Source organism: Heloderma suspectum, chromosome 3, assembly GCF_057233095.1.
Source record: "Heloderma suspectum isolate Gila_16-S chromosome 3, 16-S_ref, whole genome shotgun sequence".
In the NCBI taxonomy this organism is placed as follows: Eukaryota; Metazoa; Chordata; class Lepidosauria; order Squamata; family Helodermatidae; genus Heloderma; species Heloderma suspectum.
This window is the reverse complement of record NC_139460.1, coordinates 298,631,139-298,655,251: the sequence shown is the minus strand read 5'-3', so window position 1 is coordinate 298,655,251 and position 24,113 is coordinate 298,631,139. Positions and strand designations below refer to the sequence as shown.

At 44.7% G+C, this 24,113-nt stretch overlaps 1 protein-coding gene across 4 annotated transcripts in view; it reads right to left on the bottom strand.

The window, feature by feature from the left end:
- SCHIP1 (schwannomin interacting protein 1) overlaps window positions 1–19,706 on the bottom strand; it is a 157,043-nt gene extending 137,337 nt beyond the window's left edge. For 2 of the 4 annotated variants that reach the window (XM_084847378.1, XM_084847379.1), the window contains exons 1-2: window positions 19,573–19,706; window positions 18,539–19,234 (exon numbers count right to left, since the gene is read on the bottom strand). In XM_084847378.1, the coding sequence (XP_084703504.1) occupies window positions 18,539–19,228 (690 nt within the window). In that variant the 5' untranslated portion in view covers window positions 19,229–19,234; window positions 19,573–19,706. The remainder of the gene's footprint in view (window positions 1–18,538; window positions 19,235–19,572) is intronic. The other 2 variants (XM_084847377.1, XM_084847376.1) reach the window with 1 other exon arrangement.
- Window positions 19,707–24,113: the final 4,407 nt, after the last annotated feature.

The following is a 24,113-nucleotide window of genomic DNA, read 5'->3' as shown; positions in this document are numbered from 1 at the left end:
AATTTCACCCTCACAATAGAGCTCCACAATAGGCTCCTATTGGATTGCAACTCTCATGATGCTAATTGGTCATGCTGGCTGGAATGATGGGAGTTGCAGTCCAGCACATCTGGTGGGCTCCAGGTAGGAAAGGCTGCAATAGAAGAATTGCACAAAAATTAAGTGGAGAGGAAGGGAGGTGCAAAGCAGATGTGAAACAGATGGACCAGAGTAGGTGCTTCATAGATTGTGCCAGACAACACAGGGAATGGACACTAAGGGCTAAATGTGATGTGCAGGGTAACCAAGTATCGTTATGCACAGTATCAGAGCTGGGCCAGGGGGAAAAACTGATTAAAATCAGTGAAGTGCAGTGAAATAAGGATGGAAAGGGCAACAGGTTCGTTCTCCTTGCAGCTAGAAGTCTAGCTTTATATCCATATGGTTGACCAGCACATCTTAATTGACCCTTTGGCTGCAGTGTTATGCACAGTTTTGTGGAAGTAAGCACTATTTAACACCACAGTATGTTTCCAAGTAAACATGCTTAGAAATCAGTGTCAGCTGAGTATATGTGCGAGTCCCAGAATTAATGTAAGATTATGTTGTGCATTTAATTGAACTCATCCAAATTTAAACCTTCTTCTACCTGGGGAAGTTTTTAGCAGTTCAGTCCAGAGGTTATACATAGCCCTAGCTTTGCCTTATGGAGATACAAGTTAAATTAACATGACATTGAGATGAATGCTCAATAACATGATAGTAGAGACATTTGGTTCCCTCATATTTGGTTTCATGAGCCAGCAGCAGACTCCTAGCTATTATTTAAAAGACTTAGTAGAAGGCAGCAGTAGACCCATTATTAAATTCACCAGAAGTAACATCTGACCTGCTGCAGACGCAAAATTTTTCCATCAGCAAAGCCACTAAACCTTATACCATGAAACATCTGATAGCTGGGGACTAGGATTAATGATGGTATACCACAAAGTATTAACCATACCATGTTGCCTAGCTGGCTAGTTCTAGGATATACATCTTCTTTTCAAGGGCTTTGACAAAGGGGATTCCCAGCCTCAGTTTACGTGCCTTGATCCAGGGCTGGCTTCAGGTTTGAGTGTGCCCTCAGCACAGGGCTTTCTGGTAGGCCTCCTCATATACCAGAGGGGCTTATACTGGAGGGGCTTATATGGTGGCAGTGACAGTGCTGTGATCAGCACTGGATGTTGGGTGTGACCTACTGTTTAAATTTCCCACAATGCCCTGATCAACATTATACCAGGGGCATTGTGGGAAATTAAAATGGCAGCTCATGAAGAGCTGCCAGGTGCAGAGAGCCCAGGGCAGGCAACAGCACAGTGGTGGGCCTTGCCAGGGCATTGGCGTCTAAATATGCTGTGTGCTGATATTGGGCCTGGCTTGATCCAGGAACCTTATGGGCTGAGGCTGGGACTTCATCTAGAGACCTACCCATGGACTGTGTGCAATTAAGTCATAGAGCTCTCTTCAGGAACAGAAAGGAATGGAGTGTGCAACATTGGTCTATGTCACTGTAAGGCAGTATGAAGCTTTTGGATTGGCCAGGGATAGTATAAAAATACTAGAAGCCTAGTCTCCCTTTGCCTGGGCACAGCATAGCAGGACCTCTGGCTGCTGCATGTCAGATACCAGCTCCAGCAACTAACTATAGGAATTTTGGTTGGAGAACCCACATAATACTATGTTTTAAAATTATACGCCACTTTGAAGGCATTCTGGAGGAAAAGTTGCTAGAAACATTAATAAAAAACAATCCAGGTTTAGATTTAGGTACGATAGTCTATGGTCGCAGCTGAGCCCCGATACCAATGCTCTTCGCTTTAACTCTGCCACTGTTTGCACAAAAGTAGCAGGAAATCTCATTTCCACATAACCATCATCATCAAGTGTGGCCTTTGTGTTAAAAAAAGCACTCTCTTCAATAGCATTGGCAACTTTTTTCTCCAATCTCTCCAGCTACTTATGAGGCCTGTCAAATTCTCCAAGGACTGGTCCTTTTCTTTATTTCAACTGCAGGCCAAAAGCCATGGAGCAATCTTTGTCTCTTAACTTTGTTTTCCCCTGAATTTCCTTCCACATTTTCCTCGCCTGAAAGCATTTCGCAGCCTTCTCTGGAAAATTTCCAGAATTCCTTCTCACCTTGTCCCTACCTTACATATGCTTTGAAACACTTCAGTGATTTAAAATATACTGCTTGAGCTTCTGCAAATCCCTTTTCTCTCTCAACTCTTGAACATCCAAGATGTTCCAGAAATGAGCTTTTTTTTTTTTTTAAAGACCCTGTTATCACAATGCCCATAGCACAGGGGAGTTCAAAGAAATGGGCATTCCAGTCTCCGCTGTCAATTTAAATCGATCCCTGTTATGTAAAGTACAGGTGTATGCTTTATTTTGCAGCATTTCCTTAGTAAAATTATATGACATAGAATTTTTTAAAAATATGTCAGTAACGTATTGGAGTCATGTAGCAGATACAAACCTTGCAAGTTAGAACTACATTTTACAGTAAAACAAATTGGCAAATGAGGCTCCTTTGAATGAAAATGAACACATGGGGTTGGATCCAGATTAAGTTAGAGCATACCAACTGAAATCAATCAGACCCACTGATTTCAATCAGTCTGCTCTAACTATGACTAGATTTGGATCCAACCCATGCCCCCAAAATGCATCTGATGATTGGGGGTGGGGTGGGGGGTGTTGGGGCGGGGGGTGTTGGGGCCTTTCTACAAAAGTGCTTGACAAAAGTGCACTTATTATATTCAGCCCATAGAACCTTCCTTAATTGCCCACTTCAGGGTGGATCTACATCAGCCTTTCAACCTGGTGTTCTCCAGATGTTGTGGACTTCCACTCCTGTCAGCCCCAGCCAGCATTGCCAATGGTCAGGAATTCTGAGAGTTGGTCCAAGACATCTGGAGGGCACCAGGTTAGGGAAGGCTGATCTATATATTATAAAGAACTAAACACCACTCCATTCCATTCAGTACAATTTGATGCTTGTCCTTTCGGCCTTGTGCTGTGTTCCTCCCAGCTTCCACTCAACATAATTGGCTGCTATTGGCACACTTTCATAAAATAACAGGGGGGAGGAGGAACAGCAGCATGGCAGTTCCACCACAACCTTTGTCTACATGTACATGTATTTGTAGTGTACCTGTATATCTAGTACAGGTAATGTAGGTATGTAGGGCCAGTGCAGTGCTTTGAGTATTGGGCTAGGGCCAGGGAAACCCAAATTCAAATCCATACTTGGCCATGTAGCCCAATGGATGAACTAGGGCCAGTCACTCTCTCTCAGCTTCATCCAGGGGTGGGACACTTGTGGCCCTCCATATGTTTTGACCTACAATTCCCATCAGCACTAGACAGCATAGCCAATAGTGAGGGATACTAAGAGTTGTAGGCCAAAACTTCTGAAGGGCCACAAGTTGCCCTCCCCTGGCCTAACTGATCTTGCAGACTTGTTTTGAGGATCAAATGGAGGAGTGGGGCAGGGAAGCAGGGAATCAGACCATGAATGCTGCCTTGAGCTTCTTGGTGGGACAGACATGAACTATATGCATACATATGAATGGAAATTTCACACTATTTGTGCTTGGCTGGAGTTTGCAGGTGTATCATTTGGAACTCTCACCCTGAGAAATACAGCAAACTTTGAAAATACTTCTATTTAGAATGGCTTTCTATGATTTTATTCATTTAGTACATTTCTATATTGCCCAATAGCTGAAGCTATTGATTAGTCTTAACCTGTATGTGCTGGTATGTTTTTTAGCATAGTAGATATTTGTTATATTGTGATTTTATTGTTTTTATTGATTACTATTTTAATATTTACTGTTTTCCATTTATATCCACTTTTTATCCTAAAAGGTGCAGCAGAATTTCCACCTTTACCCTAAGCCGACCATCTTCTCCTACATATATCCAGAAGACTCTTGAGATCTTTGGAAGGGGCCTCAGTGGCTGTTCCACAACCAATAAGAATGTCACCATGTAGAACCATCAAAGCAGGCCTTCTCAGTAGTAGCACCCACCCTCTGGAACATCATCCCATGTGTGGTTCGACTGGCAGAACTTTGGCAAGTTTCTTAGAGAGACTTAGACAACTTAGAGAGCAATGCTATGGCCCCTAGACAGAGACTGGAGCCCATAGGATAGTTTGGATTCCTGGATCGGAGGTCAGAGACACCTTGCAGTCGGCAGGGAAGAGAGCCCCGCCAGCTGCTTCTCCATGGTCACAAATGCGAGCTTGGAGGGAGGGGGAAGGAGGCATGCCAGTGGGTGGAAAGGGGAGGGCCTCCCCAGCCTACATCCCTCACCCTGCCTGTTGCCTTAGCTAGACAAGCAAAAATGCCCATCTAGCAGAAATGCAGAGCCTATTGCTCTGTATTGAATGGCAGTAAGACTCCAAGTTCGGAGGCTTATGGCCATCCCTGTAGGATTACACCCTCATTTGTTTACACAGCCTTTCCCTAGCTTGCTTATTTATTTATTTAATTTCTATACTGCCCAATAGCCAAAGCTCTCTGGACGGTTCACAAAAATTAAAACCAAAAAGCACACAGTAAAACAAAATATAAAAGCATTAAAACCACAATATAACAATATAACCAGAATAAAACCTAGCATCAATGCTGAGATTTAAAATACAGATTTTAAACAGCAAAGCTCAAAGACTAGAATGCCTGGGAAAATAAAATGCCTGGGAAAATAAAATGCTACTAATGCCTGGGAAAATAAAAAGGTCTTCACCTGGCACTGGAAGGAATACAATGTAGGTGCCAGGTGAACCTCACTAGGGAGCTCACTCCTCAGCCAGGGTGCCACAGCAGAAAAGGCCCTCCTCCTAGTAGCCATCCGCCTCACTTCCGTTGGCAGGGGCTCATGGAGAAAGACTGCTGAGAATGATCTTAAGGTCCGGGCAGGCACATATGGGAGGAGGCAATCCTTCAGATAACCTGGCCCCAAGCTGTTAAGGGCTCTGAATGTTAATAGCAGTACTTTGAATCAGGCCCGGAAATGGACTGGCAGCCAGTGCAGCTGGAAAAGTACCGGCATAATATGAGTCGATGGCCAGTCCCTGTTAACAGTCTTGCTGCCCTATTTTGGACTAGCTGAAGTTTCCGGACCATTTTCGAAGGCAGCCCCACGTATAACGCATTGCAGTAATCCAGACGAGAAGTTATCAGAGCATGGATAACTGTAGCTAGGCTATCTCTGTCCAGATAAGGGCGTAGCTGGTATACCAGCCTAAGCTTGCAATGGACTATGTCACCGCTCTGTTTTACTGTTTATTGTTTCTTCTGTACATTATTATTTTTATATTGTATTATATATTTCAGGGGCATTGAGCCTCTTTCAGGCTGAGGGCCAAATGCAATTTCAGCAAAGCTTTTGGGGGCTGCGTCCAGTGGTGGGTGGGTGCAAAGGCAAAAAACAAACACCAGCCTATTTTAGCTTAAAGCTCTTACTCCCAGGACCTAAGCCTTGGGAGAGACATTTCAACCTTTTAGAATGGGGAAAAACCACACACAAAAGCCAGGAAACCATGGAATGACTGGCAGTCAGGCCTATCTGGCCATCCCTGGAGGGCCAGATTGGGACCCCAGCTGGGTGAGATTTGGCCCATAGGCTTGAGGTTCAACAGCCTTGATGTATGCATTTTGAGTTTTTTTTTAGTATTTGTGTGTGAACTTAACATTGCATCATATTAAGCAGTACCTAAGTATTGTAAATAAATGGTGAGGTAGGAATATATTAACTAGAATAAATAAATATCATACAATGGAGAAAAATGTGTTAGGCTGGGGCATGCTTTGACTGTGTACAAAGGCCTTACACATTTTTATTGGGAGGATTAAATATATGTTGCACAGGAAAACGTATCAGAAAAGGATGCAGTGTATCAAATCTGTATGCAGTAATTATGTATCAGACCTTTTGGTCTAATTGCACAATTTAATAGTCCTCATAGTGCAACATCTGTTCTTATGCCATTTACAGTTTTCTTATTGTAAATATTTCTGTTTCCTTTTTAACATGACACGCATATTATAATATTGTATGCTATTATTCCTGCTTATCATATATACTAACAGCAATCTTAATTCTTGAGGTGTCAGTCAATATGTAGCAAAAACGACATCTACCACACACACAAGGAAGGTACTGGTAGACTTGGGGGAACCCTGAGGTTTGTAGAATTACAAGAAGCCTTTAGGAGAAAACCCCCTCAGTGGGGAGAAGGGGATAACAATGGAGAAGTACTTCTATACTAGAAAATATATCAACTGCATGATCTAGCCAAAGTTAGGCCCATTGGAAAAGGTCTGAAATCAATAAGACTTAAACAGTTTTCAGCTTGGTTTGACTATGCTCATAATTATTTAGTTGTTTTGCCTTTCATCATACTACCTTCTTTCTTCCGCTGTTCCCACAATCACTGTTTCTATTCCAAGTTCACCTATGCAGATGAAACAAAAATTCCTTATGGACTGAGCTGCCATACAAGTCAGCATTATCCCAAATAAACATAAGATACACATACAGCGACTTCGGTAGTTTGACGCAGTACGTCTCCTGCTCAACTTAAAAACAGAGCTGTCAATATTGCTACAAAGGCTGCATATCAATTAGGGATGAAATGCAACAGAAGCAGGCCATTAATTACGTTCTCCAAAATTTCTATTATGAACAGTTGTTTATCAGACCAATTTCCCTCCAAACATGTTTAGTGTTCATTACTTCACAGTTATTCCTTGGATACAAACTCATGATTGATTGTTTCCAAAATGTGAAGTATGACTAACCATGTCAGATTGTTTAATCTTCAACCAGCATACGAACAAACTAGTTTAATGTACATGATCATAACCTTTGTTAAGTGAGTGTTCCAGAACGAATTTGACTGTCTTCTAGCATGACTAGCAGATTAAATAAACCCCAATTATAAAAACCCTTCCATACTACACCAAATATTGGAACATGTACGGACAGAAGAGAAATGCAAGTCTGTTCTGTACTGACAAATCTACCATTCATAAATTCCTCCTCCAGGTGATTTATACATGGCAGCTGAAGAAAAAAGGGATTGCTTGTCCTCCAGACTGCAGCCAGGATGCTACAATTGTTGTAGGAGAAACAGATTAAGTGGTAAAAGGAATCTTGCCAAAGGGACATGAAGAACTGTAATCTCCTTCCACCACAGGCAGCAGAGCAGGGAAGAAACTAGTATTCAATTCACTTGTACAATATAAAAGGAAGTAACAGGCATAACTGAGGAATGCTTGATTTGCTGTTTTTGAGTCCCCAACCAGCACTTACTCCTTCAGCTTAAGAGCTACCGTTATTACATATTGTGAGAGGTCAAATTTTACATACAACATCTCACACAAGTGGCATACAACTGGAAGGAATGATATTTTATTACATTTCAGCATTTTCTACTTAGCATTTATGTAGCACATTTTAGGTATTCCAATTGCTTCACATCCGTTCTCTCACTCATCCTCACAATAGTCCTATAAAGTTGGCCAGTTTTGTAATATCCATATTACAAATGGGGATAAGGGGCTAATATGACATCTGAATCACAAACTTCTCAACTCACCCCTCCTGAATAATAGAGGTGGACACATGTAGGCAAGTGTTCCTTAAAAAACAAGCAAACACAGATATACCCATCATATTGTGTGTCTGCAAGCTGCTGAGTTTCTGAATCAGGTCACAGAACTCAAAGGTTTCAAGAGACTATCCAGTCCAAAATGTCACCCAGTTACAAAAACAGATTATGTGCTTTACTGGTACCCTATCACTTTATGTTCCTGGAGTGAGAAAAACTAAACTGGCACCCCCTTTCAAGCATCAACCTAGATACCCCAAGACCATATGGTTAAAACAACAACAAAACAGCCAGTTGGCAACTAACGTCTCAATTAACATATTTGCAAAATGCCAGGGGAGCTGTTTCCCCATTGTTTAGTCCTACGCAGCTCTGGCAAAAACATCTATGAAAGGAACCACATGGATATACTGAATGTCTTGGCTTTTGCCTACGACAGTTCTACTTCTGGTGTGCGAAGGAACTGTGTCATTCAGCTGGCCCACACGGTCCTTCTTACAGGCAGATTGCCAGAGTAGTCTGGGACCAGACCTTTAAGATCTTCAACGGGTTCTCTTAGATGCCCCAAATCAACGCTTGATGAGGGAGAGGACCTTTTCAGGGGGCACACACCAAGCTCTAGATCTCTCTACTTAGGGAGACCTGCCTCAGCCCTTCCTTGATGGTCTTCTGCTACTGCTGGGAGAAGGAATCCTTTTTGGCCCAAGGGACTGATGCCATTTTGCAGAAGTTCTCTGAGTGGTGGGCAGTGCCAAAGGCAAAAGTGGGCAGGGCTGAAAATATCCACACACACCCCATTCCATTGTTACCAATTTATAGTAGGAAGAATGTCTGCTTAGAAGTAAGCATGAGTCGCATGTCTACTCAGAATCAAGCAGGAAAGAATTGCTCAGCAACGCTTTCAAATAGCATCCCAAACATAAAACCTCTGCATGTCTACTCAGATGTGAGTAGATATGATGCTCAAGCTTACAATAAGCAGAGCAAGCTTCTGCATGTTTACTCAAAAACAAGCAGGACAAACTTATGCAGGACAAAGCTCAGAAAAATAAGCAGGGCTGAATCACTCAGCAGGGAAGCAGGGCTGAATCACTCAGCAGCACTTTCAAATAGCATTTCTACTCATAAGTAAGCACCAGCATCATGTGCACTCATAAGTAAGTAGGTCAACTCTCTGCATGACTACTTAGGAATAAGCAGGACATCAAGTCTATAGCTGAGAGCAGTTTGAGGCCCAGCATGTTTGTGTCAGTTTGAAAGACACCCCTCCCCAAGAAAGTGGAGGGCAGAGAAAGAGAAGGAAATTACCTTCTCAAGCACCCAGAAAAAGCATTTGGAGGAGGGTATTGGGCTTGCAGGGAGATGCCTTTCCCATCTCTAGAACTGTGTGCCTTCTCCTATACATGTATACAATAGCTGGCAGCCTTCTGGGGCTATATAGCACAGCAGGGATAAAGCCTTGGGGCTGGAGAGAGAAGGTAAAAGACATCTGTCCTTTATGCATTCTCCACTCCTGAAACTCACCTCCTAAGAGGCCTGAACAACACTACAAGTCTTCTGTACCAAACTGCCTGGAGCCATGAACCAGAGCACTTATCTTTGTGGGTGGGAATATACTGCAATGTTTTCTCCTACTTGTACATATTCTATATACTAATAGTGAACTTCTTGTCTCAGTGTGGATAACTGCGCAGCCAAAATGGAACCATCCACACAGAAGTGGGAGATATCAGCAGGCTTGGGGGAACCCCAAGGTTTGCAGAAGTACAACAAAACTTTAGGTGAAAAAACCCTAAGTGTGTGCAGGGGGGACAGGATCCCAGAACAACCCAATGAGTACTGAGCATGGTCAGTGGCCACAGAATGCTAAACACTTGCGGGTGGGGGGACACACACACAGAAGAGGGATATGAAATGGGATATCACAGAATCACAGAATAGTAGGGCTGGAAGGGGCCCACAAGGCCATCGAGTCCAACCCCCTGCTCAATGCAGGAATCCAAGTCAGAGCATCCCTGACAGATGGCTGTCCAGCCTCGTCTTGAATGCCTCCAGTGTGGGGATATTCCATATGAAATGGAATATCCTGGAAAAGGGCATGAATAGCTGGTTAGAACCCTGAATAGGAGCCCTCTACACCAGGGGTGGGCAGAACATAGATCTCCAGATGTTTGGGATTTTAACTCCCAGCATTCCTTACCATTAGCCATGCTAGCAGGTGCTTCTGGGAGTTGAAGTCAAAACATCTGGAAATCTACCTTCTGCCCACCCCTTATCTATACACCACAGCATATTGCTGCAGGTCCCACACTTGCACATTTTTAAAGCGAGTTCTCCAAATTCCATCCAGCTCTCACAACATTCCATCACATCAAGGCGCTGCAGTTATAGACATTGTTGCAGTAAGTACAAAACCTGATGCCCACCTTTCCTGAAACATTGCCCCCACTGACAAGGATAAGTCCACAGAGATCCTTGCAATAACCAAAGTCTCCCTCCATATAAACCTTACTAGCACGAGAGTGAATAGGAATCCTTTTCTGCTCTCCCACATAGATTTTTGATGCAACTATACAGTTAGTAAGAAAGCAAAAAGGTACCCATTAGTCTTCTTTAAAAAATAAAAAAATCCTATGCTCACGTCTGTTTAAATGCACATTCCAATAGATCTTGCTTCATTTTCCTGCCTTTGATGCCTCTGTTGTTTCTCTTGATTTTCCCCCCCATCATATATTTCAGCCCAAAATGAGTGTTGGGGAGACAGGGTTGGAACAGGTGGTTTCAGTAAAAGAAAGTATGACAATTTTCCTTGCAGCTATTGGCAAAGCCAGCATTAATTCTTTGGCTGTGTTTATGCCCTTCAAACTGTTTCAGCTTTAGCTTGATACAAGACATGATAAACAGGAGAGACCTGAAATAAGTGAGACCTGTGAAACTTAGTCATGATAGAACTATTGAAAGTACAAGGACCATATACTTACTGCATAGGATTACCACTACTCCCAATGGGAAGGAAACAATAATGGAATATGAGGCCAAATTTGATGATGTGAGACAGAAGATAAAGCAAATAGCACAAGTATCGATAGAGTAGCAGTTCCACAGAGCCATCTCTCTAGGTCAGCCTTCCCCAGCCTGGTGTCCTCCAGTTTGCATACGTAGAAGGTGTGTTCAGTCGTTTTACGTTTTAAACAGCTGTTTAAGTTTTTAGTTGTCATTTTAAACAGCTGTTGTGATATTTCTGCTTTAAACTTGTATTTAGTGTATTTTTTAATATTGTATTTGTATATTTGTGAGCCACTTTGGGGGGCTTTGGGCTGAAAAGCAGCATAGAAATAAAGTATAATGTAACATGTGTTGCATTGGCTGGGGATGATAGGAGCTGCAATCAACACATCTGGAGGGCACCAACAGGTAGCTGATATTTACAGAAGAAGATAAAGAGGAAGAAATAACACCATCTTCTGACAGTCACAAAAAGCAACCCCATGCTTTCGGCCTGAAGGCGACTCTTCCAGATTACCTCCTGAGAGTGGCCAGTTTCACTGGAGAGCTGATGCCAACTATTGATTCCCATCTGCAATGGTGATACAGATGGCCCATTTAAGCCTAGACAGTTCCTGCATCAGATCTATGATGCTTTTTCTACATTGGCAACAATGGACCTTACGAAGTTTCTAAAAACCTCTATACCTTGAAACAGAGTCTGGATACAGTGGTGAATCCCTGCCACACATTGAAAGGCAGGGGATCTGAGATACCAAAGCATATGCTATAATAAAAATTATTACCCACTGTAATATCACTGAACAATGATAAAATAAGTCTTACTTGAGGATGCTAATTGACAGCTTTTCTTTTAAGCTGTATTACTTCTTATGACCAATTCAGGACACTTAGGGTAGAATCCAATGTTAATCCTACTTAGAGTAGACCAATAGAAATGAAGGAAACTTTAGTTACAACTAACAAGTCCCATTCATTTCAGTGGGTCTACTCAAAGTTGGACTAACACTGGATAGTACTGTTAGGATTACTTTACACATTATAGGAAATTGAGCAATTTCCACCTGTAGTTTGTAATGTGATGCAAATTTCTTCACATTCTTGTGTTGGGAAGTTGCTGTTGACAGCAGTTTCTCAAAGTATGAACACATAACAGTTTGTACATACATCATCTTCTACCCTTTATGATCTATGTGGAACAATCATAAGATTTCCTATGGGAATTGCATAGCCCAGCCTTCCCCAACCTGGTACCCTTCAGATGTGTTGGACTACAACTCCCTTAATCCCCAGCTTGCTTAGCCAAGTTGGGGAAGGTCAGCATATGCTATGAAGAAGGCTTCAAATACACAGATGTACAAGTGGGATTGAATGGAAGTAAATCAAGGAAGGATTTGGTCTAGAACATTTGAGAAAGAGAATTAAGAAAAAATGTTAGAAGCAAGATATTTGAAACACAAAATGAAACTGAACTTGCCAGAATGTGTAAGGCATATACCTAGGCCTGTGTGTCATTTTTGTTATTCAGAAGACTATGAGACAAATGGTAGATGAATTCAGTGAATCTCTCAGTCCAAATTAAGAATTATTATTTAATCATTCTGTGAAGACCTACATTCAAGGAATGGGGCTTTCTTATCTTCCCCTTCCCTCTACTGCCTCGTATCCCCAAAAATCTGCTCCCAAAGATTGGGGGACCCTTGCGAATAATGCAGGGAAAGTTGTGTGGGGACTGAAGTTGGCAGAAATTAGAATAAGCAGCCTTGTGCAAGCAGAAGAGCAACTTAGGATTCAAGGCATTGTTTTGCAAGGGAAGTGGAAAAGGGACGATCTATAATAATAAGAGGATGTGTGCCTGTCTGTCCGCACCATAGTTCCAAGACTGTGAAACCTAGACGCTTGGTGTGCATAATAAGGAGACTCTAAGGGTCTGTATCGGGGATATTTTTTGTTAATGCTTTAAGAGAGCAATCCTGTGGCCATAGGATATGGTATTTTCTGGGAACCGACCTTGGAGTGCGGGCTCTGAGGTCGGTTCCTGGAGAACTGACCTCCCCGCACTTCCGTGCTGCCTCCAAGGCAGCGCAGAACAGCCCTGTCCTCCGCACTTGCAAGAGGAGTGCGGAGCGGATGGAAAGGGGCATGGCTGGGGGCATTCCGGGGCAGGGAGGGCAGAACTACCTGTACGATACATCCTATGTGCCATACAGCAGCCTCCTCCTCCACTCACCCCCCCCCCCCCGTGGCTAGACAGCCAAAATCAGCTGTCTAGCAGAAAATGCAGAGCAGAAGAAGTGTAGAGAGAATGATCCCCTCCGTGCTTCTCCTGCCCTGCTTTGGATAGGCAGTTGCCTCTGAGTTCAGAGGCAGCCACCTATCTGGATAGGATTGCGCCCTAATTAACTTTAATGTGGCCATGTTTGAGGCATGCAGTACCATTTTCAGTCACTAGCTGGCAGACGTCCCTAACTAGAGCATAGCTCCCCGGCTGACACAGCAGGGGTGTAAAACCAAGGGCTCCAGGGTCCAATGTAGCCCTTCAGGTCCACAGATGGCCCCACCCCTACCTCTTCCCCCCTTGCCCCCCCACTATTTCATTTGGTGGTTCCCTGGCTTTTGTGTGGGTTCACCCCCCCCAATAAACGGTTGTAATGCCTCCCCTAAGGCTTATCGTTGCCAGTAGTAAGAGCTTTAAGCGAACATATGCTGGTATTTTTGGTCTGTGCCTTTTGCCTTTGGCCCTACCCAACACTGGAACGCATCTCTCAAGAGCTTCTCCAAAACAGAATTCAGCCCTTGGGCTGAAAGAAGTTCAACATCCTGTGATACCAGGAGGGAATAGCCTGTGGGACAGAGTTATGTGGCTGCCCCCCACTCTCTGCTGTGAAGCAGACCCCATTCATGGGAGTGGAGTAGACAGACCCCTCCCTCAGAGGGCTATTGGGGTGACCCAAGGCAAGGGCCACGCCTAGGGGTTCTGGTAGCCATGGCTTCACTCAGACAGGGCAGGCACAGTGCGTCCAACTCTGACAGCTGTATAACTTTGTTTGAAGGCTGTATCAAACTAAGGGCTATTCCAACCCATCCAAAGCTGGGTCAGTTCGTATATTTAAACAAATAGAGGAATCAGGCTTATCCATTACACATGAAATAATGGGGTCTATTACACATGGAAATACTGCTTCTGTGCCACAAATACTTATTCTGTTAGCATGGCATAGTCTACTTTCAAATGCATGGTATGATGGGAATTTATCCTTGGTAATGATACTACATTTTCCCCATGTAGTAGGAAAGCTTGTCCCAACCTGGTGCCCTCCAGATGTTTCGGATGAGAACTCTCATTATCTTTGATCATTTGTCATGCTGGCTGGGGGTGATGGGATTTGGAGTCAAACACATCTAGAGGGCACTGGGTTGGGGAATGTAGTAAGATATATATATATTTTTAATGCAGGGTTTAAAAAAATACAAGAAAAAAAAATTCCAATAGCCATGCCTGCCTGTGCTTGTAACGACTTTGGATTTTAAATTTGCAGTCAAATCATATGCATGTCTGCTAAGAAGTAAATCCTAGCTGAGGAATGCTGGGAGTTGTAGGACTTTTTTTTCTGTGTAAACATGCACAGGATTGTATCCTAAGAATTTTCTGATTATTCTGCCTGTACATCACATGTGCATGAAGGACCCCCTTATATTATTATTTTTATATTTTCTGTTGAAAACACCCAAAATGGCATATACAAAGGGTTAAAACAGTACAACCAAAATTATACCCAATATTGAAATGTACAGTCTGTAAATGATGCTGAAATAGGAACACTAAAACATATCACTTGGGACTCACTTCTGAGTAGACATATGTAAGACTGAACTGTGTGTACAGCAATCCATAACATTCAATAAAACAGTAGATCATTCGAGAGCAAATCGGGGGTGTTGCACTTCTATTGGCCTGAGGGCTGAATTCCATTTTGGGGAATCCCTTCAGCTGAAGCTGAAAGGAAGCACAGCCAACAGCAAAGGGGGAGGGCCAAAAATGCAAAATTTATTTATTTATTACATTTCTATACCGCCCAATAGCCAAAGCTAATATACCGGCTCATTGTAGCTTAAAGCTGTTAGGGTACAATCCTATGGCTGCTAGACAGCAGCTAGTCAGCCATAGGATTGGTCGGTTTCTGGGAACCGACCTCAGAGCTGTGCTCCGAGGTCAATTCCTGGAGAACCACCTCCCCTCCCCCACTGCCTCTCGTCCCTGGGCTCCAGGCCCATAAGAGCAGTGTGGAGTGGGGCAAAAGGGGGTGGGGAGTGCCAGTACGACCCTTCCTATGCGTCGTCCAGCCTCCCCACCGCCCACTCCAGCATCCCACGGCTAGACAGCCAAAATCAGCCATCTAGCTGCAAATGCAGGGCAGCTGGAGTGCAAAGGAGAGGATCCCCTCTGCGCTGCTCCCACTGTGCATTGGATAGGTGGTCGTCTCCGAGTCTGGAGGTGCCTGCCTGTCCCCATAGGACTGTGCCCCAAGTGCCAGTAACTAAGCCTGAGGAGAGGCATTTCCACTTTGATATATTTTTAAATATGTTCAGCGGTATATAGAGCTATTAAATAAATGAATAAATATCAACCTTTTAGAATGGGGAAAAACTGCACAAAAGCCAGAAAACCACCAAGCGATCGGTGGTTTGGGGGAGGGGGTGCGGCCAAGGGAAGGGGCATGGCCATCTGGAGAAGCTGGATTGCGACCCCAGCCAGATTGTGTCCCAGGCCTGAGCTTCTTCACCCTTACAGTAAGTGCTAGTTGAAATAAAAAGGCACCTAAGAACACAAAAAGAGGGAACCCAGCGGAACTCCACAAGGAGAGCCTATGCCACAATTTTAGCACCACCAGTGAAAAGGCCCCATCTCTTGTACACATCCATCTAATCCCATGTAACAATAAGACAGAGAGCAGGGCCTCTGATGCTGATCTTAAACCTCAGGCAGACTTGCACTGGAGAAAGCAGTTCAGGAGATAAGTCAAGGCAATTGAAAGTTACTGAATCCATTCCCCTGCAATCTCCCAGGCATTTTAGCTTTTCAGTTTCTGTTTTAAATCTAGTATTGTATTTTAATTCTTTCCACTATGGCTAGGTCCTATTTGGTTATTCTTTTATTTTTATGCTGTATTTCATAGTCTTGTATTTTATGGTCTTGTATTTTATGGTTTTTGATCGTTGTGAACTGCTCAAAGAGCTTCAGCTATCAGGCAGTATAGAAATGTAATAAAATAAATCTCATCAAAGGCTGAGCAACTTCCAGAAGTGTTATACTGATGAGTTCACACATGCAAATGTATCACTCAGTACTTATAAAGTGCTGTTGCATGTCTGAAACAACCACAGAACATCTACCACAAAAAGCACTTTCATATCACTGCCACTACACCTCAAACATGGTACTTTTCAATACAGGAAGCTCGCACATTCTCAATGAGCGGTATCAGTGCTTTTACATGTCGGAATTGCAGTTTCAAAGTTGATTCAATTGTTCAGGACGGATCCTGACTGAAACACCATAAAGTTCATAGTTTGAAAGTGCCTCCATGTTAAAAAGTGAAACTCACCATTTTTAAGTCAAGGTTTCTAGCCTAGCAAGTATAGAAGTAGTTCATTTTTCATACGGTCCCTAATTTTCAGGATGGATTTTTTTCAAGGAAGAAGCACCCTACATAAAATCTGTGGTGGTACAGTCACATAATATGACTGTACCCTGTCAGTTTCTAAGGGCACAATCCTATGCATGTTTAGACGGAAAAAGTCCTGCAACTCCCAGCATGCCCCAGCTAGCCAAAATGCTGGGAGCTGTAGGACTTTAAAAATTTTATTTATTATATTTTGAATCTGTCCAATAACTTTTTTTTTGTCTAAATGTGCACAGGATTGCACACTAAACCTCTGAATTAGCCCTTCAATAAATTCTCTTGCATGTTAGGGGAAAGAATGTAATTGGGGTTTTAAAACAGGCTGGGATTTTATAACGTACTCTCTGTCTTTCTCTCTCAAAGTTGCATCATTAGAATGTATGTATTTTTCAGTGTTGCTGCAACCTGTCTTGCACCTTCCTCATTATAATACAGGCTAAAAATCCAAATACGTCTCAAAATCAAACCTTTTGGTGACGTGTTCACACACTGATTAACTATAAAATCACAATATATTAATGCTTGAGGACAGGTAATGGAGGGCCTTTTTGCTACTACAGCTCCGAGTTCAAATTCTCAGTCAGGATTCCAGTAAAATGAATTGAACATTTGTCCCAACTCATTAACAAACACTCACTTCAGCTAAAAAGTGAAAAAACAGATGCCACATCTACCACTAGAGCCCTGTTCATGTAGCATCCGTCCAAGAGATTTCTAAGCCTAGAAAACAAAAAAATATTTTTGATCGGTGGGAAGTAGTCCCTTCGCAGAACACAGGAAATCCTGCCCCAGCATCATACAAAGCCAGACATTTCAGTCCTTCAGTTATGTCTCTAAATTCTCTTATCTACAGGCAAAATAGTCTTTCCCAAAACACTGTCTCCAAAACTAGAACACACTTAAAATGCAGTGTCATCAGCATCTCCCACTGTTGAATTCTAAACCTCATACTGCTTATTGTTAAAGTGAAAAATGCTGGGATACACAGCTATATAATCTGACTTTATATCTGATCTGTATTTTAAAAAAGGATTGTAAAATTCAATATGGAACCCAGATGGACATGGGTTTTTTTCCCTTGAATGAGATGACCCCTCCCCCATATTTATACTAAGAGCTGGATGCTGAGAAAAAGGCCAGCTAGACAGCAGCTATTAAAAGCAGAGAGGGGTGACAGTGGGGAGATATTTAGTGCCAGTTCCATTCTACTAGGGAAGAAACAAAACAAGTCCTCTTTCCTTTGCCCTTCTCTTGCTGGAGGGAGCTATGCCAATTACGCTGCAAAATGAAGTTACTTATCCTCATGCCCTACAGTCAAAGTGCACTGCACCCAATCTCCAGGAACTGGAGGGCTCTGGATCCTCAAGTCACACCCCAAAGGCAAAGTATTAAAATGACAAGCATATTGTCATGTTAGGATAGTCATTAGCAAGATTAGACGAGGCATTCTTAATAGGCCAAGGTGCACATAAAAAAAAAGCAAACAACTAGCGCAGCATCTCTGAAAGGAAGCTGCTACAGAGGAAAACATGCATCCGAACAGTACAAACCCTTTTCGCTGGGGCAAATCCACACTGGGACATGTACTAGCTTGGCTAGGATTCCTCCTTACGTTTTTCTTTTTCTCCTCCTCCTCTTCGTCCTCCTCTTGATGCCACCCACACTGTCTGGTTTTTCTGAATGCAGCCAGGTGTCCCTCCGATAAGAAACAGGAAGTAGCTCTGAACCCCCCTCCCCCCTGGCCACACAAAGGGTCACCAGCCTGATTCCTCCTTACTCCCTCATCCCCAGGGCCGGGCCGGGCCGGGCCGGGCCAGGCCAGAGCCAAGCAGCTCCCCTCCCTTGCCGAACAAAGAGACCACGGACAGCAATTCCCTCTTCAAAGCTTAAGAGAGCTATTCTGTCTCATACACAAGACACACACAATGTGCAGCTTCTCTGCAAGCACCACCGGTGACATATTTGTAGGGAGGAGAGCGAGCAAGAGGGAATGAAAAGCCATCCCAGCCCAAGTCACCGCAGCTGCCCATTTGCAAATTGCCTTCTATGGGAATAAAGAAAAGCCCTCCCTCAGCGAGGGAAGTGACTCACTGCATGCTCTCCCTAACTAATAATTCCACTGATATTAACACTTCCCTCCTCAGACATCTTTCTGAAGGTTTACGAGTGGGGAGGGGAAAGGAAGGAAAAGGAGCCAACTTACTGAGGTGTAGTTGCCCTTCTGGCTCCGGGTTTCCTGCTCTTGGAACTGTAAGCCCGCCAGGTGTTTCTCCAGCGCTTCCCAATCCATAGTGGGCAACTGAGGCTCCTGCTCTTTCAAGCCGGTTCCCCCGGAGGAGTTCTCCAAGGGGTGGAAGGAAACCAGCGGGCCCCCGTCGCTGAGCCTGCTCCCCGTGCCCCCTAGCTGCTGGCCTTTCTGGAGGTGGGGGGCTTTGCTGGAGCCCCCACCCGCTTTGTGTCCAGTCCTGCGGCCGGAGGGCACCACGTTGGCATTGTGCCGGAGATCCAGGGGATGGTGATGGGGGTGGTGTGGGGGTGGGTGATGCTGAGGAGGCGGGTTGCCATGGGGAGCCGGTGGTGGCATGGTGGGGACGGCGAGGCGGGTCCTCCTCACCTCCTCCAGCTCCTGTGCTAAACTCCTCCTGGCAGGGGAGGTTTTGGCACAGCAGCCGGCATAGCCCCCGGCCGCCGCCTCCCACACATCAGTCACCTTCCTCTCGTTGTACACCTGGAAGTCCCCCTCCTCCTCCGAGTCCTCCTCCGAGTCCTCCAAAGCAGCCAAGTCCAGGCCGGTAGGGGATGGGGAAGATTTGCATTCCGAGCAAGGGGTCACTTTGCTGGAGCTGGATTCCGAGCTGGAGCGGCTGCTGCAGGGGTCGCTGCCTAAGTCCATGCCATCCTAGAGAAGAAAAGAGAGAGACCCTGAGCATAAGAAAAGACTTCTGCTCTTGGCTGGCTGCTGCCGCCGCCGCCGCTGGAAGAACAGACCCGCCAGGCACAGAAAGCACCAGACACTGATTTTCCTCTCTCCAGATGCTGCCAGACTCTTGAGGGAAAAGAAAGCGGGGGCAGGGAAGAGCTCTCTGGGGAAAGGAAGGCGAATCGCCACCACTTCCCCAAAGTTTTCCGCAAAGCCTCCGCACCCCACCCCACCTAGGCAGGGCACCCGCAACACTTTCCAAGAGGGATCTCCAAATTAAAAAAAAAAAAAAAAGGGCAAGGAATGTCTCTGCTCACCTCACCTGGAAACAACTCGGGCACAGCCCAGGCGCCTGCTTTAAGGTCGCAGGGCGGAGGGGCAGAAACAGCAGCAGAAGCGCCGCCAACAGTTTTTCAAGCACCAGCCGCAAGTCCTGCCCCGCAATGGCACCGGAAACTTCCCGGCTCCCTCGCGCCTCAGTGGCGAATACGGAGATACGCCGGCAGCGCAGGAAAAGAGGAGGGAGGGGAAGAGCCAGGGAGCCCTCCCCACGCCGCCGGCGTAAGAAGTCAATGAGCCAAGGCCGTGCCCACATCGCCCCCTGCGGTACAGTCGGAGAGATCCCGGCGAAGAAGGCGCGACGCGGTCAGGGCTGCCGCTGGAGGAGGACGGGAAAAGCCGCCGTTCATGCGGAGGCGTGGAAGAGAGGAGGAGGGGCATGCCGTGTACATTTAGGGTGGGTCACTTTAACTGCGCCCCCCCCCCGTCTGTTCCTTTAGGGGGTTGGCGTGCATACAGCCTCTCATCGCTGGAATGCGCAAAAGCATTAAAAAAAAACCCAGAATACAAAGTACATAAAAGCGCAAAGATGCTACTCCGGGGGGGGGGGGGGGATCAAGATCCACAGTTGGGCAATGCCATTATCAGCACCAACTAAAATTACACAAAAATGTGCAAGCTTTTGAGTTCTCCAGAGCTCTTCATCAGGGTAGGCAACAGAGGGCAGGATCTCATTGTGTCCTTGCGTGGCCGGTGAGGCCCACCTGTCATGGTGCACAGCGGGACTGTCGGGCCTAGCCACCCACACAAGGGCACGGCTGGATACTGCCCATATTGTCTGCAGGCACCAATACGTCCCTGAAACCTTTCTTGGCTCTAGCCAAGGTGCCCTACAGCTCCCACTTTTTTTATCATTTAAATTATCATATTTTCTTAACACCATGCTGTGAAATAAGTTTCTGTTGGTGCTGAAAACTGTGGGTTCAAAGAAGTCGTCGAGTGCCAACTACTTTGTCCAGCTAGTACCAAACAAACTACTTTGGATGGAAGTTTACAACTAGTCTTCGATGGGGTTGCTCTCCCCCTGAAAGACCAAGTGCACAGTCTGTGGGAGTCCTCCTGGACTCCAGGCTAACTGGGGAGTCCAGGAGTGCTTTTTACCAGCTGAGGCTGGTACGCCAGCTGCAGCCCTATCCGGAGAGGATGGACCTTGCCTCAGTTATCCACATGCTAGTCACGCCCAGGCTGGACTACTGTAATGCGCTATACGTGGGGCTGCCTTTCAAGAGGGTTCAGAAACTTCAGCTTGTGCAGAATGCACCCGCATGAGTACTGGTGGGGGTGAGGCGATTCGATCACATAACGCCTATACTGCGCCAGCTGCACTGGTTACCAGTGCGTTTCCAAGCCCAATTCAAAGTGCTGGTTTTGACCTTTAAAGCCTTAAACGGTTTGGGACCAAGTTATTTGAAGGACCACTTTCACCCATATCAGCCTGCCCACACTTTAAGATCAGAAAGAAAGGCCCTTCTCATTTGCCCATCTGTGAGAGCAGTCAGAGGGCCTTCACTGCAGTGGCCCCACACCTTTGGAACAAGCTGCCATTGGAGGTCTGCCATGCTCCATCATTGCAGACTTTTAAGAAGGCCTTGAAAACATATTATTTTACCTTGGCCTTCTTGTGATATGACTGCTCTTGTTGCTGTTAATGCTGTTAATATTGCTAGTTTTATAGTTGGCCTTCATTGTTGTTTTCATTGTTTTTATATTGTTTATCACTTTTAATTTTTTAACTGTTTTTATATATATTTCTTGCTGTAAGATGCCTTGGGAGGGCTTCTACCCTGAAAGGTGGCCAAGAAATATTTTAAGTAAGTAAATAAATAGTCCTAAAGGAAATCAACCCTGACTGCTCATTGGAAGGACAGATTCTGAAGCTGAAGCTCCAATATTTTGGCCACCTAATGCGAAGAGAAAACTCCCTGGAAAAGACCCTGATGCTGGGAAAGACTGAAGGCAAAAGGAGAAGGGGACGGCAGAGGATGAGATGGCTAGATAGCATCACGGATGCAATGAATATGAACTTGAGCACGCTCCGGGAGAGAGCACAGGACAGGAAGGCCTGGCGTGCTATGGTCCATGGGGTCACGAAGAGTCGGACACGACTGAACGACTGAACAACAAATAAATAGTGTGTTGGAGCTCAGACCCACCTTTGCCTTGTAGTCGGTCTTTTGGGTAGTTAACTTGTCTTTTGTCACACCTCTCATGGCAGCCATTTTGTGTTGGTACTCAGAACAGTTTATCAAATTGCCAGTTCTGCCCATGGCCTAAAAAGGTTGCCTACCCCTGGGACAGACAGTACAAAAAGCAGTGGATGGGGGAAGAAACAGAAAAGTCCAAAAATTGGCCAGATGCAGTGATCATGAGGTCTGCAGTTTAGATAGACAAAGTCTCAAAATGGAGATTTGCAGACTGAATGAATTAGTACGGTGCAGATATCAAATTACACTTAGCAATGGACCAGCACAGCTATCTTTGCTTTTTTTAAATATGCTTTGGAAAATGTCAGATTTCGTCACCATCTAGCCTGATGAAAAGTTCTGGAGAACTCAAAAGCTTGCACGTTTTTGTGGAATTTTGGATGGTCCTAATAGAACTATTACCCAAATGTGGATTAAAAGAAAAGAAAGCTTATTGGCACTCACCCAGGAACCTGTTGCTTTTCATACCAAGAGTCAGCCCTGGAAACATTGGAATTAAAGAAAACGTGCCTTTGAACATTTGCAGAGTGCTTTCCCCTCACCGGTGAACAGCTGCATGCCTAGGGACAGGCTTCTTTTAAATTACTTTTTGATTAATATTACTTAAGTTGAGGCTGATAAGCAAAAACAGGTTCCAAAGGAAATCTTCTATCACCTCAGCTGGTGTTATTTGCACTTTCTTTTCAAACATTAGGAGGATACTGACCAATTAAGTTTTTTAGGGTATAATCCTATGCATGCTTAGATAGAAACAGTCCTACAACTCCAAGCATGCCCCAGCCAGCCATGGCTGGGAGTTGTAGGATATTTTATTCTGTCTAAACATGCATAAGGTTGCTCCTTATGCATGAAGTTAAAGCACTGCTGTTCCTCCTTTCCTTGTTCTGGGGGAGGGGGGCGAATTGCCCATATGAGAGTCAGTATGGTGTAGTGGCAAGAGTGTTGGACTGGGAGCTGGGAGATCCGGGTTCTAGTCTCCACTCGGCCATGGAAGCTCACTGGGTGACTTTGGGCCAGTCACACACTCTCAGCCCAACCTACCTCACAGGGTTGTTGTTGTGAGGATAAAATGGAGAGGAGGAGGATAATGTAAGCCGCCTTGGGTTCCTTGCAAGAGGAATAAAGGCGGGATATAAATGCAATAATAAATAAATAATAAATAAATGATTTCTTCATATTTAGTGAAGGCTGTGTGGAAAATGCTACCTTTGTGGGCTTGTTCAGATCGTCTTTACTTTGGAGTAATGAGAACTATTTCATCTAATAGCTCTCACTAACTGGTGATTCTGCAGCAATAAAAGTGTTTCAACTGTATACAAAAATAATAGTGCAAGAAGAGTGCAAGGAAAGCATTTAAAAATATGTGCTAACTTTCTTGTGGGCCCCAAATGTAAGGCTGTCATCCATGTACACTTATTTGGCAGCAAGCAACATTGAACTCAGTTGGAATTACTTTTGTGCTCTTCAAATGCATTTACTTGTGAGTAAATGCACCATTTATTTATACAAAAGCAAGTTAAGCTCGCACATTTGGACTCTAGGAAAGTCTCCAGAAAAACAGACTATATTGTATAAAATGTGCATTTAGGGCGCAATCCTATGGCCGCTAGTCAGCGGCTAGATGGCCATAGGATAGGTCTGTTCCCTGAGAACTGACCTTCACCCCATCCTGCTCTGCCTCGTAGGCAGTGTGGAACAGCTCTGTGCTCCGTGCTTGGAAGAGGAGTGTGGAGCGGCGAAAACAGGGTGTTCCTGGGGGCATCCCAGGGCAGGGAAGTCGTATGACACATCCAACGTGTCGTCCAGCTGCCGCTTCCCAAGCTCCCACTTCCTGCAGCTAGACAGCTGAAATCGGCTGTCTAGCCACAAATGCAGGGCAGCTGAAGCATGGATGGACGATCCCCTCCACGCTTCTCCTGCCCTGCACTGGATAGGTGGTCGCCTCCGAGTTTGGAGGCAGCCGCCTATTCTGGTAGGGTTGCTCCCTTAGTACAGTCTAATGTAGAGAGTGTATGTAATGATGACTTAGGCTGCAGTGGGACTTACTTCCAAATAACCAGAGAGAGATGTGTGAACTTCAAAGTCTCTGGTGTCAAATCTTGCTATAATTATAAGACTGGACACCACATGTACTTATGTAAGTGAATATATCTCAATTTAAATCCCCCCATTTGCAACATGGGAATAATAATGCCTTCTGTACAGGGTTATTGTAAGTATCACAGAGATAATATATGTGAACTGTTTGAATCACAGTAGAATCTTATATAAATGCTCAACATTATATTATTTTTCATACAAATATCAAAACACTG